At 38.6% G+C, this 12,888-nt stretch overlaps 1 protein-coding gene across 2 annotated transcripts in view; it reads left to right on the top strand.

The window, feature by feature from the left end:
* AATF (apoptosis antagonizing transcription factor) overlaps window positions 1-12,888 on the top strand; it is a 98,353-nt gene that overhangs the window by 67,163 nt on the left and 18,302 nt on the right. The window contains exon 11 of one of the 2 annotated variants that reach the window (XM_058560456.1): window positions 8,194-8,265. The exons of the other annotated variant lie outside the window; for it this stretch is intronic. Coding sequence (XP_058416439.1) covers window positions 8,194-8,265 — 72 coding nt within the window. The remainder of the gene's footprint in view (window positions 1-8,193; window positions 8,266-12,888) is intronic. 2 annotated transcript variants of the gene reach the window in all.

The following is a 12,888-nucleotide window of genomic DNA, read 5'->3' as shown; positions in this document are numbered from 1 at the left end:
ATCTATCTCATTTTTAAATATCTTCAGAGAAGCAGGTTTCACAACTATAATTAACCTGTTTTAGTATTTAACAAAACTCATCAGGAAATGCTTATTTTTCTTTAACTTTGCAGAAGTGCAAAGTAGCTTTTCATCGAATCTTTTGATTCAAAGTCACTTTTCTTAAATCTCAGCCTAAATTGTTATAATTCAACTTTTTTATATGTTGAAATTTCCAATCTTCATACATCTCCAGGTTCGTTGCAGTGTAATAGCTAAGAGCATGGACTCGAGAGCCCTGCTGCCTGAGTTTGAATCCCAGCTTTGACATTGGCTGGTAGTTACTTTGGGCAAGACCCTTAAACTCTCTGTGCTGGTTTCTTCATCTGTAAAATGGGGGTGATGATAGTACCAGACTCATAGGGTTGCTGTGAGGATTAAGTGGGTAAGTATATGTGCAGCTCTCAGAACAGTGCCAGCTACACAGTAAGCACTATAGAAGTATTTGTTGCCATTATTACCATCATTATTGTTGCTATTATTATTCCAAGACCAGGTCAGCCTCCTGGCCTAGTGTTCATTTTTTTGCTCACTCTCATACATGCCTCTTTTGTGCCTGTCTCTTCTACACCCCCACCCCTGTAAGGATTTAAAGAAGAGTGTTACTAATAGTACGTTATAATTGGTCGGGCTGAATGAGTACTTTATTCCTTAATTTTGAGATCAAAGTTTTCTCCAATACTGTACTTTTAAAATTATAGCTTTAGGGGCCGGCCCGGTGGCGCAAGCGGTTAAGTGCGCGCGCTCCGCTGCGGCGGCCCGGGGTTCGCTGGTTCGGATCCCGGGCGCGCACCGACGCACTGCTTGGTAAGCCATGCTGTGGCGGCGTCCCATATAAAGTGGAGGAAGATAGACACCGATGTTAGCCCAGGGCCGTCTTCCTCAGCAAAAAAAAAAAAAAAAAAAAAGAGGAGGATTGGCGGATGTTAGCTCAGGGCTGATCTCCTCACAAAAAAAAAAAAAAAAAAAAAATTATAGCTTTATAAGGCTATACATGTTCTCTCGAGGGAGGAGCCAGGATTTCAAATCAGGAGACTGGCCCTGTCTGGCTGTATGATTTTTGACTGTTCTTTATTCTCTTTGCCTCACTTTCTCATTTACTGAGTGGAGATAATAAGCCCTAGTGTATAGATTTGGTTTGAAGATTAAAATAACGTGTAAATGTCTGGTGCATAGTAAACATTCAGAAGTGTTAGTTTCTTTGGTTTCTCTTGTGTTTATCTGTTGGCATCTGTTGCAAATATACAGTATTCAAAAGAATTGAGAGAGGAAAAAATGCCTTTTCCACATTATTGTGTTGTTATGAATTTTGAAACTATTGGGGCAAGTAGCTATATTTGTGTGCCCCTTGAGGGCAAGAATTGTGCAGCTTTATCCTTTAAGACAGTTCCTATCTTATTATCTACTGTGGTGCCTTGTAGACATTAGTCAGCCAGAAAATTTTTTTTTTTTTTAATAATTTTATTTGTTTTTCCCCCAAAGCCCCAGTAGATAGTTGTATGTCATAGTTGCACATCCTTCTAGTCGCTGTATGTGGGACGCAGCCTCAGCATGGCCGGAGAAGCGGTGCGTCAGTGCACACCCAGGATCCGAACCCGGGCTGCCAGCAGCAGACCGCACGCACCCAACCGCCAAGCCACGGGGCCGGCCCCAGAAAATGTTTTTGGATCATATGACAGTAGAATTAACATGCCCATCAGGTGATGAGAAATGGCTGTAGCTTTAAACATAACACAGATAAAGAAATCTGGATGAGTGTTGGAGAAGTGAGTACTTTTCTAACATGGCGAGGAGAACGTGAGTCTGTTGTTTCCCAAATCAAAATAAATTTATCAGAGTTGTTATTTATCAGGTTGAAATTAAAAAGATTTTGTTTTAATAGCAACTACTTTTTTTTTTTTTCAACAAAGTCTTTTTTATTTCTTTCTCTAGAAATTACACTTTATTGATTAAATCATCAGGAATTTTCAGCACAAGGTTTAACGTCTTAATGACCACCAAGGCGTGGGCTCTGGGGCTTGCTCTGCCTCTCCCGGTCCATAACAAGGTTTAAAGGGAGAGACATCATTAGTAGAGAGCAAGTTAGGTGGTTGCAGGCCTCTTTTCCCAGCCATTGGACTGCTGGTCCTATATTAATTTATTGAACTAACCTCATTAAAAACTGTTCATTAGAGGTGTGTGTCACTGCAGTTATGTACTTCTGTTTTTGTAGCATTTTGATAGTGATTTAGATTCCCATATCCCCGTAAATCCAGAGGCATTTAAAATCTTATTCTGGCAACAGGCAAGAAGGAAACAGACATTCTATTTAAACAGGGGCTAAACAGTAAAGTATAAGAAGTGGTTTACTAAAATATAAGAAGGTTTCTTTCTGAAGTTCTGGAAACAATATTAGGTGCTGGCTAAGACCTCAAGGAGCATGTAGTCTGGAGAGGGTGGCAGACAATAAGCAGACAGTGACGCTGTGGGGGAAGTGCTGTGGTAGAGATCATCCTGGTGTCGGATTACTTGATTCGGGGAATGCAGACTGCTCTGGAAGACTTTCTATAAGATGCGACATTCATACTTTACACTGAGCAGGCTGGGAAGAAGTGAGTTAGCCTAGGGAAGGTCCAAAAAGAATAACGTTTGCAAAAATGCAGACTTGAGAGTGTGCATGGCCCTTCTGGGAACTGCAATTAGTTTGTTTTGGCAGAGACTTAGAGAGGATATTGGGGAATGGCAGGAGGGGAGGCTGTATGAATGAGTGAGTGCTAGATCATGGCCATGCTAAGAATTTGGACTTCATTTCTAGAGTGTAGTGAGTCACTGAAAAACAAGGAAGACTGAGGAGCCGTCACAGATTGGAGGAGACTAAGGAAACATCACAACACAACTGGGCGCCATGTGGGGTCCTAGATTGTATCCTGGAAAAGAAAAAGGACATTAGGGTAAAAATGGGTGAAAGTTGAATAAGGTCTATAGTTTAGTTAATAGTATTGTACCAATGTTAATTTTCTGATTTTGATAATTACACTATATTTATGTAAGTTATTAACACTAGTGGAAGCTGGGTGAGGGTATACATGAAGTCTCTGCACTGTTTTTGCAACTTTTCTATAAGTCTAAAATTATTGCAAAATAAAAAGTGAAAAGAAAGGTAATAAAAGGTCATGTGTCTTAAATTGTTTTGTAGTTGTGTCATCCGTATTCACCTGGCTCTCCTTGTGACCATGAATGTGTGGGATGTGGTCAGAATCAGAGTGATCTTTATTTATAGCAGTAGTGATAACTAACATTTATAAAACTCTCCGTCAAGCATTGCTAAGGAGTTTACATGCAGAGGTAGAAAAAGCACAGGCTCTGATGCTCAACTGTTTAGGCTTGAAATCTGACTCTTCCACTTAGTGGCCTTGAGACCTTGGGCAAGTTACTTTACATCTCTGTGCTTCAATTTCCTCATCTGTGAAAAAGTATAATAAAAAGTTACATCTCAGGATTGTTATGCAGATTGAATTAGCTAATTATTTATTTATCTATTTATTTTATGGGTGAGGAAGATTAGCCCTGAGCTGACATTTGTTGCCAATTCTCCTCTTTTTGCTGAGGAAGATTAGCCCTGGGCTATACTTGTGCCTGTTTTCCTCTATTTGTATATGGGACGCCGCCACAGCATGGCTTGATAAGCGGTGCATGGGTCTGCACCCGGGATCCAAACCTGTGAACCTCAGGCCACTGAAGCAGAGCACGCGAACTTAACCACTACACCACCGGGCTGGCCCCAAATTAGCTAATTTATATAAGGTACTTAGAGAAGATAAGTAACTCACAGTGTTAAAGAGCTACTAAGTGGCAAACTGGGATTTGAGCTAATTGGTCTGATTCCAGAGCCCATGCTTCTAACCTGTGACTGTTGAGTTGTTTCTCCGGTCAGGACCACCTGGCCTACACAGGCACCAAAATGGTATCTTGGCTGCGTTAGAATTCTGCCCTGAAGAATTAAACACATGGCCCCAGCTGCATGAGAATATTATAAATAACTTCCTTAAATTAGACCTCAGGGAGAGTTGGTAGGGTGTGCCAGCTATCGTCACTGACACCAGGTTTCACCAGTGAGCAAGTTTTGCTCTTGGTTTGTAATAGGGTTGGAGAGATAAGATTTCCAGAAATGTCACAGCAAAGATGAACGTTACCTTGTGGAAACATTAGTTTAAATGATAGCGGGTCAGTGGCATCAGCCTGATGAGACTTGCTAGTTGGATGCTAGAAAATAATTTATATAAAAAAGAAATATTTTGGTTTCTAGACATAATTATAACTATTGATTATTAGTATTTTACTCAGCATTATATATAAGTAGATCTGATCATGATTTAATCAGACTTCATAATGTAAATGAATTAAGCTCTCAGGCCTTTAATAATGAGATGTCTTACTGTGTTTTCTATTCTTCCACAACAAAATTGCATTTATCTTTTCTTAGTATGTTTGGGAAAAGGTGTTTTAATGCTAAAACATGCATCCATCCTCAGCAGCACTGAGATAGATGAAATGCAGTGCATTAAGTACACATTACTAAATTGTCTTTAATCTGATAACTTCTTAAAGCCTGTCTTTCATCATGCAGTTAATAGTTATTGAATATATTGTATTAAAGTGTAAAGGTATTCCACAGAGCAGTGCCATCCAATAAAAATATGTATTACATATGTAATTTTAAATGTTCTAGTAGCCACATTTAAAAAGTAAATAAAAACAGGTGAACTTAATTTTAATAATACGCTTCATTTAACACAATGTATAAAAATATTATTTTAACAATTGATTATTTTAAAATTTTTTCTTTTTTTTTTTTTTTTTTGTGAGGAAGATCAGCCCTGAGCTAACATCCATGCTAATCCTCCTCTTTTTTTTTACTGAGGAAGACCGGCTCTGAGTTAACATCTATTGCCAATCCTCCTCCTTTTTTTTTCCCCCAAAGCCCCAGTAGATGGTTGTCAGTAGATAGTTGTATGTCATAGTTGCACATCCTTCTAGTTGCTGTATGTGGGACATGGCCTCAGCATGGCCGGAGAAGCGGTGCGTCAGTGCGCACCCGGGATCCAAACCCGGGCCGCCAGTAGCGGAGCGCGCACACTTAACCGCTAAGCCACCGGGCCAGCCCCTTAAAAATTATTAATGATATATTTTACATTCTTTTTTTCATCCTATGTCTTCAAAATCTGGTGCACATCTCAGTTTGGCACATCTCAGTTCAGACTACCCACATTTCAAGTGCTCAGTAGCCACATGTGGCGAGTGACTACTGGATTAGACAACACAGCTGTAGAGTATAGTTCGTAGTCTTTGTCCAGAAGGTGAATTAAACCTGTCTTTGGACACAGCCAAGGATAGTACTCATTTTTTCATGTGGACAACAAAGTTTGGTGAAGTCTAAAGATGTTAAAATGGGGCCAGCCCTGTGGCCTAGTGGTTAAGTTCGGTGCATTCCACTTTGGCAGCCCGGGTTCAGGTCCTGGGAGTGGACCTACACCACTCGTCAGCAGCCATGCTGTGGTGGCAACCCACATACAACATAGAGGAAGATGGGCACAGATGTTAGCTCAGAGTGAATCTTCCTCAAGCAAAAAGAGAAAGATTGGCAACAGATGTTAGGCCAGGGCGAATCTTCCTCAGCAAAAAAATAAAATAAAATGCATTTATTAACAATACTTATGCTTTATACTTAAGTAGAAAGGTTATGTGAATACTTATATTCTTATACATTAACCTTTGGGAGGGCATTTTGGCTCAGTTTTTCAAGTTTAAATGTGTATACCTTTTGGGCCCACCCGGTGGCGCAAGTGGTTAAGTGCATGCGCTCGGCTGCGGAGGCCCGGGGTTCACCGGTTCAGATCCCGGGTGCGCAGCGGCGCACTGCTTGGCAAGCCATGCTGTGGTGGCGTCCCATATAAAGTGGAGGAAGATGGGCATGGATGTTAGCCCAAGACCAGTCTTCTTCAGCAAAAAAAAAGAGGAGTATTGGCAGATGTTAGCACAGGGCTGATCTCACAAAAAAAAAAAAAATGTGTACACCTTTTGATTTACTAGCAATTTCATATCTCAGAATTTATCCCACAGAAATATGTGAACAAATATACAATAATCTACGTATACAAATCTTCACTTTAGCACTGTTAAATATGGTTTTTAAAAGGGGGAGGCTGTATAAATGCCCATCAATAGGAGATTAAATAAATTATATTGACACAATGGAATACTCTACAACTGTGAAAAAGAATAGAATATGACATATGGTTCAGTGGAAAAGAGCATAATGCAGAATATTAAGTATATTACAATCTCATTTTTATGTGAAAAATGTCTTAAGTTTATATTTGTCTTTATACGGAAAACGCTGCAGTCAAACTTAACAGTGACTGTTTCTGGGAGATAGGACTACAGGGGACATGTTAGTTCTCTATACATTTCTGTATTTGAATTCTTTTTATAAAAATTATATATTTTTATAGTTAGGAGATAAAGACATTTATAAAAATAAATATGATGCACAGAGATTTTGTTTTTGCATCTTATAAAAAGTGAAGAATTGGAAGTAATATAAATGTTCATGGGCCCAGCCCGGTGGCGCAAGCGGTTAAGTGTGCGCGCTCCGCTGCGGCGGCCCGGGGTTCGCCAGTTCGGATCCTGGGTGCGCACCGACGCACTGCTTGTCAAGCCATGCTGTGGCGGCGTCCCATGTAAAGTGGAGGAAGATGGGCACAGATGTTAGCCCAGGGCCAGTCTTCCTCAGCAAAAAGAGGAGGATTGGCAGACGTTAGCTGAGGGCCGATCCTCCTCACAAAAAAATAAATAAATAAATAAAAAATAAAAAAATAAATGTTCAAAAATATGAAAACATATTATGGTACTTCCGCTCCTGGAATTGTGTACAGCTATTCAGATACAATGCTAAGTGAAAAAAAGAGGATACAAAATTGTGTGTGTGTGTATATAACAGGATCACTATGTAAAACAAACATAGCTAACCAAAATGTTAATAGCAATTGTCTGTAGGTGGAGGAACTTCATGCATTTTTGTGTGTGCTTAGTTGGTTTGTTTTCCAAATTTTCTATAATTAATTTATACTTTTTCTATTACTCTAGTAATGTGAAAAATGTCATCACTGTTATTCTTGTAAAATTCATTTTCTAAAAACAAGAATGAAATTTGGGAGGCTTAGTGGTGGCTGGTAGAGTAGAGAATCAAATTTGATATGTGTAAAAGTGTTTTTAAAACTGTAAAACATTATGCACATGAAAATATTTATCATGTTTTTGTTTGTGGATAGTCTTTTGCGCAAGAAGAGTTTTTTTGGTTAGAATTTTATAATATGCGTACTGTCATACAGCCTCTTCTATTATAGTGAACAGAAATGGATACCTTCTTTAAATTCTCTTTGGTATTATTGGTCTGTGCAAGGTCATATGTTTGTTCAGCCCCTTTCACCAAAGGATCTCAAAGCACTTCATACAAAAATACCTTTTTTTTCCTATTGGTAGAATATGGAGGTGATTTCCATTACACCTTGACTGTAGATCTAGGGATCAAACTTCTGCACTCATTGTGCTCCTTCATTTAAAGAGGAGGGAAATGAAAGACCCAGTGGAGCTAATGAGGAAAGATGATGTGGAATTCTGGAAGCCTTTTCTGACTCAGGGAACCAGTGCTAGTGAGTGATGGTGGTGATGAGGTTTTGCGTTTGAGTGTTATACCTCTGCCTGTGCTACTGCCGGTAGGTGGCTTTAATGAGACTAAAAAATGATTAAGATGTATGTAGAGGAGGAAAATGGAGGAGTCAGGTCCTCACTGTCTTTTGCCTAGAGTAATGTTTAAGGGTTAGTATATTGCTCACAGGCACAAGTGTATCTCCTCTTTTTGGGCGCTGTGATACAGATGATCTGTGTTGAATAACTGTCATTTACAATGTGCTGTTATCCGACTTTTCTCCTGTAGCATTAAGGGAAAAGGGGGAAATATAGTTGTGAGTGGTGCGTGCCTGTGAATTGTTCCCTGTTCCACTCTGGAGCCAAATGTTCTTGTGATCGGTTCTGGACTTTGTTAGCAGAATGTGTTTCCTTTTCTAGGTTAATAGTTACTAATGTTGCTGCCTGTTTGTTTCCTGCTTTATTTAGGTTTCATGTCCTTAGCAAGCTACTGAGCTTCATGGCACCTATTGACCATACGACAATGAATGATGATGCCAGGTGGGTAATAGATTAACTGTATGTCTCAAATGGCTTCATGACAGCCTGGTATTGACCTGTTCTATAGCCTGTCGCCCTCTCCATTTCTTATCAGTTAACCATTTGTCATTGGCATCATAGCAAGGGTCCTTGTCACATCTCTTCACTCCCATAATTACTATAAAACCAAAACAAAATTTCCATAAATCTCTGCGTGCCTCTGGTGGTTTGTTTTTGTTTTTGCTGTTTTGTTTTGTTTTTAACTTTAGCCACCTGCCTAGGACATCTCAGCTCTTCTCTGTAAACAGATGGGTCAGGACAGCACGTGCACTTGCTTTATGTGTTTGGGGGTTTTATGCATATGCTCTCCTTTTTCAAATGGCTCTAGAGATTGCTTTAGAGATGTGCATTAGGTTGTGTTTGTTCAGGTTGCTGTTGAGGATTTCTTTTTTTTTTTGAGTATTTTTATAAAAGAAGTACATGCTCATTTTATAAAGCTGAAACAAGATAGAAATGTATACAGAAACAAGTGTACTCATAATGTTACAATTCAGAGATAAGCATATTTTGAAGACTAATTCTTTCTATATTAATTAGTTGGCATTCTACTACAACATAATATTTTTATACTATTACTTGTGTAGCCATATCCCTTCGTCATTTATTTACCATTCATTTATATTGGTATAGACTCATGCTTTCCTGTTTTATTCAATTAATCATAATCTGTTACTGTCATTATTTATTTTCATTTAAAATTGTCCCAGATTAATGGAAGCCCCTTTAAGCTGGCTTGTATCCTTTTGAGATGTTGTGATCATTCTTTGGGTACTTCCTTACTTTCTGGCACAACATGGTATTCTAGGCTCATCTTATACTTTCCCTGTTCCAGCCCTGGAATCAATCAGTCTTTTTGCAAGGAGCCTTGATTCTTTTTAGTGGATTGTGGTGTTTAGAAACCAAGATCTGGGTGCTTGGGGTGCTCTCTGTTACTGGGTGTTGTTTGTAGGCCCTCTCAGGGTACAGAGCTAGGAAATGTGTGTGTGCATATACACATGCACAGGAGAGAACCACTGTCAACATCTCAGAATAGTTCCTTTCAGTCTTTATGAGTCCCCTGTCACTATGTTCTTGTTTTTCTTTTTTATATAATTAAAATTATATTCTACTGTTGTGAATTTTTTCTTTAAATATTTTGTATACTGTGAGCATTTTCATGTCATTAAAATTATTCAAAAATTTTAAATGACTGTAATTTTTTTTTTTTTTTGGTGAGGAAGGTCAGCCCTGAGCTAACATCCGTGCCAATCCTCCTCTTTTTGCTGAGGAAGACTGGCTCTGAGCTAACATCCATTGCCAATCCTCCTCCTCTTTTTTCCCCAAAGCCCCAGTAGACAGTTGTATGTCATAGTTGCACATCCTTCTAGTTGCTGTGTGTGGGACGTGGCCTCAGCATGGCCAGAGAAGCGGTGCGTCGGTGCGCGCCTGGGATCTGAACCCGGGCTGCCAGTAGCGGAGCGTGCGCACTTAACCGCTAAGCCACGGGGCTGGCCCTAAATGACTATGTAATATTTTTATAATATTACTTATTTAGCCATTCACCAATTGTTGGAAATTTAGATTGTTTTAAATTATATTTGTAAATAATGTTGTGGTAGACGTTTTTAAACATAACTCTTTACCAAGTGAAATTATTGGTCGTAAGGTAGGCATATATGGATTTTGCCAGTTTTATCCGTCAAGCTACATTTAACCTTTTTGTCTGAGAGTATTTGGTTTGCTACTAAACCCCATCAGACTCCTCTCCACCCCCAACCCTGCTTAAAAAAGGAGTAGATCTGAAAGCTTAGGTGACCACAGCGATTATTAATTTTTTGTTTGCTTTTGTTCAGTGCTTTGATTACAAAACAGCTTATGGATGGTTCTGAGTACATTTATATTCAGAACTTCGTGACCTCATATGCTCTCCTGTGCTTTGCAAGTGAATGCTTATGCCTGGCTGTTTTTTTTCATTCATTTCTGGATCTAGTCTGTTTTTAAAAATTACAGAGTAAAATGAGCACATCTTAGATTCTCTGTTAGGATGACATAAAAAAATTACTCCAGCAAGAAAGGAAAACTAGATGCTCAAAAACTAAAACAAACCCATTAAGGTAACATTTTTATCCCAGGCATAAAGTGAAACCTAGTTTAAATATTAGTAACATCTTTTGAATCAAATTATTTTGAATACTACTAGATCATTTAGAAATCAAGTTTTTGTCATTCTTAGTCAGGATTTTTCTTGAATCACCTAATACCCCAGGAGCACTTAGTTTTCCAGAATTATATTTATTCATTCATAATTTTTGAGGGTCTACATGTTAGACATAAAGATTATTTGAAAATGACTGTATTATGTAGGATTATGTTGGGCTTGGTCTGCAAGAAACATAAAACCTGACTACAGAGGCATAAGCAAATGAGTTTATTTTTCTGACAGAATAATTCTAGGGGTGGCAGGCAATTATTGGCAATGGTTTTCCCTTCTCAGTGATATTAGGGCCAGTGTCTCTTGGTCTTTCCCCTGTGGTCCCAAGACGGCTACTGTAGCTTCAGCCATCAAACATGCTTTTGAGGCAAGAAGGAGAAAGGAGAAGTGTCAGCCATACCTGTTTTCTTTTGTCAGAAAAGTAAAAGCTCCCCAGAATCCTCTCCAACAAACTTCTTCTATCTCGTTGGCCAGAACTGTGTTACATTGCCCCTTCAGATAAAGCAGGCGGGGAGAAGGGGCTGGGAGAAGTTTGTTGAGTAACAGTCCTTGTAGCATTCAGTATTTGGGGCAAAAAAGACTATCCTTTGTAAACTGATTGCTAATTATCAGCATTATTCTCCAGTTACTTTAGCCACTTAACAAGGAATTTAATAAAAGTCTGGCAGCTGGAGAACTGAGCATTTGTTTTTACCAAAGTCCACTCCATTCCCATTGTGTTTCCTGAGGGTACAGAGGTATACATCCACATTACTGCTCATGCTCCATGCTCTGAACAGGCCAGGTTAACTGTGGGTAGAGTGACTGAGTATCAGCTCTTTCTACTTCTAGTACCAAAACTTCCAGGGCCAGTAGGTATTGTTACTTTATCTTAAGAAGGAGGCAGTCATAGCTTAGCCTATTTTTTTTTCTTTAGCTAATTCCATAACTGGAAATAGTCCAGTACTGTTTTGTGGAAATAATCTGTACATTTTGTGTCCCACTTTGTACACCACAAAATATCACTGAGGAAGGGGAACTTTTCATAATTGTTAGAGTGTCAATATCAGCGCATACTGCTTTTCTTCGTGTGAATAGTTTTGGTTTTGCTAACTTACAGATATGGCATTCTTGGTGTGCATGTATGAATAGAGAATTTTTTATGATTTTGAGGTAGAGAAGGAGTTGGTAAGCACGACACCCAGGCCAGAAAGCATAAGGGAAAATATTAATAGATCTGACTACATAAAAGTCACATTGAAAAAGACAAAAAAAAAGTTATAAGTAAATGAGAAACTGGAAAGAAAAAGTTCAATATATGATGTATTACTTAACTATGTAATAATACTATGTAAAGAGTTTTTACAAATCTCTAAGAATATCCCAATGAAAATAATGTGCAAAGCATGTCAACAGACAAACTTAGAAATCATAAAAGAAAAATCTCAAATGGCCAAAAAACATAAAGTCTGTCGACCTCATTAATCAAAGAAACACAAATTGAAACAGTGAGATTTCATTGTTTCCTTATTAAATTGGAAAACATTAAAAGATTAGTAATCGGTGTGAGGAAAGACACTTTCATTTACTGTTGTTGGGAATGTAATTGGCAAAATCATTTTGGAGGGCTGTTTGGCAATGTGTTTCAGCATTTTAAATGTATGTGTATCTTTTGACCCAGAAAAATCTACTTCTAGGAATTGACCTAAAGAAATAGCATGTGGGCAAATATATTCCTATCAAGGATCTTTATTGCAATATTGTTTATAATAGGGAAAAATAAGAATTCAAATGACCATCAGTAGGGAACTAATTAAATAAATCACAAAAAATCATTCAGTGAAGTTTTAAGTAGCTGTTAAAGGAGGAAGTGGAGCTAGCTCTATGTATTAACATAATATGAAGAGGAAAAAGTAGGCTACAAACTGCTATATTACAATCCCACTTTTTGAGTAAAAACAGTTCTTATAATATGATCTATTTATGTTTTTAAAATAAAAATTAAACAGATATATACGTACACATATGTATGTATATGTTGTAGTGCTTAGGAAAATGCCTGGGAAGACCATATGTCATAATATTAAAAATAAACCTATGGGCTGGCCCCGTGGCTTAGCGGTTAAGTGTGCGTGCTCTGCTACTGGCGGCCCGGGTTCGCATCCCGAGCACGCATTGACATACCGCTTCTCTGGCCATGCTGAGGTGGCGTCCCACACACAGCAACTAGAAGGATGTGCAACTATGACATACAACTATCTACTGGGGCTTTGAGGAAAAAAAAGGAGGAGGATTGGCAATAGATGTTAGCTCAGAGCCGGTCTTGCTCAGCAAAAAAAAGAGGAGGATTAGCACGGATGTTAGCTCAGGGCTGATCTTCCTCACCAAAAAATAAATAAATAAATAAACCTACG

Source organism: Diceros bicornis, chromosome 18 (assembly GCF_020826845.1).
Source record: "Diceros bicornis minor isolate mBicDic1 chromosome 18, mDicBic1.mat.cur, whole genome shotgun sequence".
In the NCBI taxonomy this organism is placed as follows: Eukaryota; Metazoa; Chordata; class Mammalia; order Perissodactyla; family Rhinocerotidae; genus Diceros; species Diceros bicornis.
This window is presented reverse-complemented; position numbering and strand designations above follow the sequence as displayed.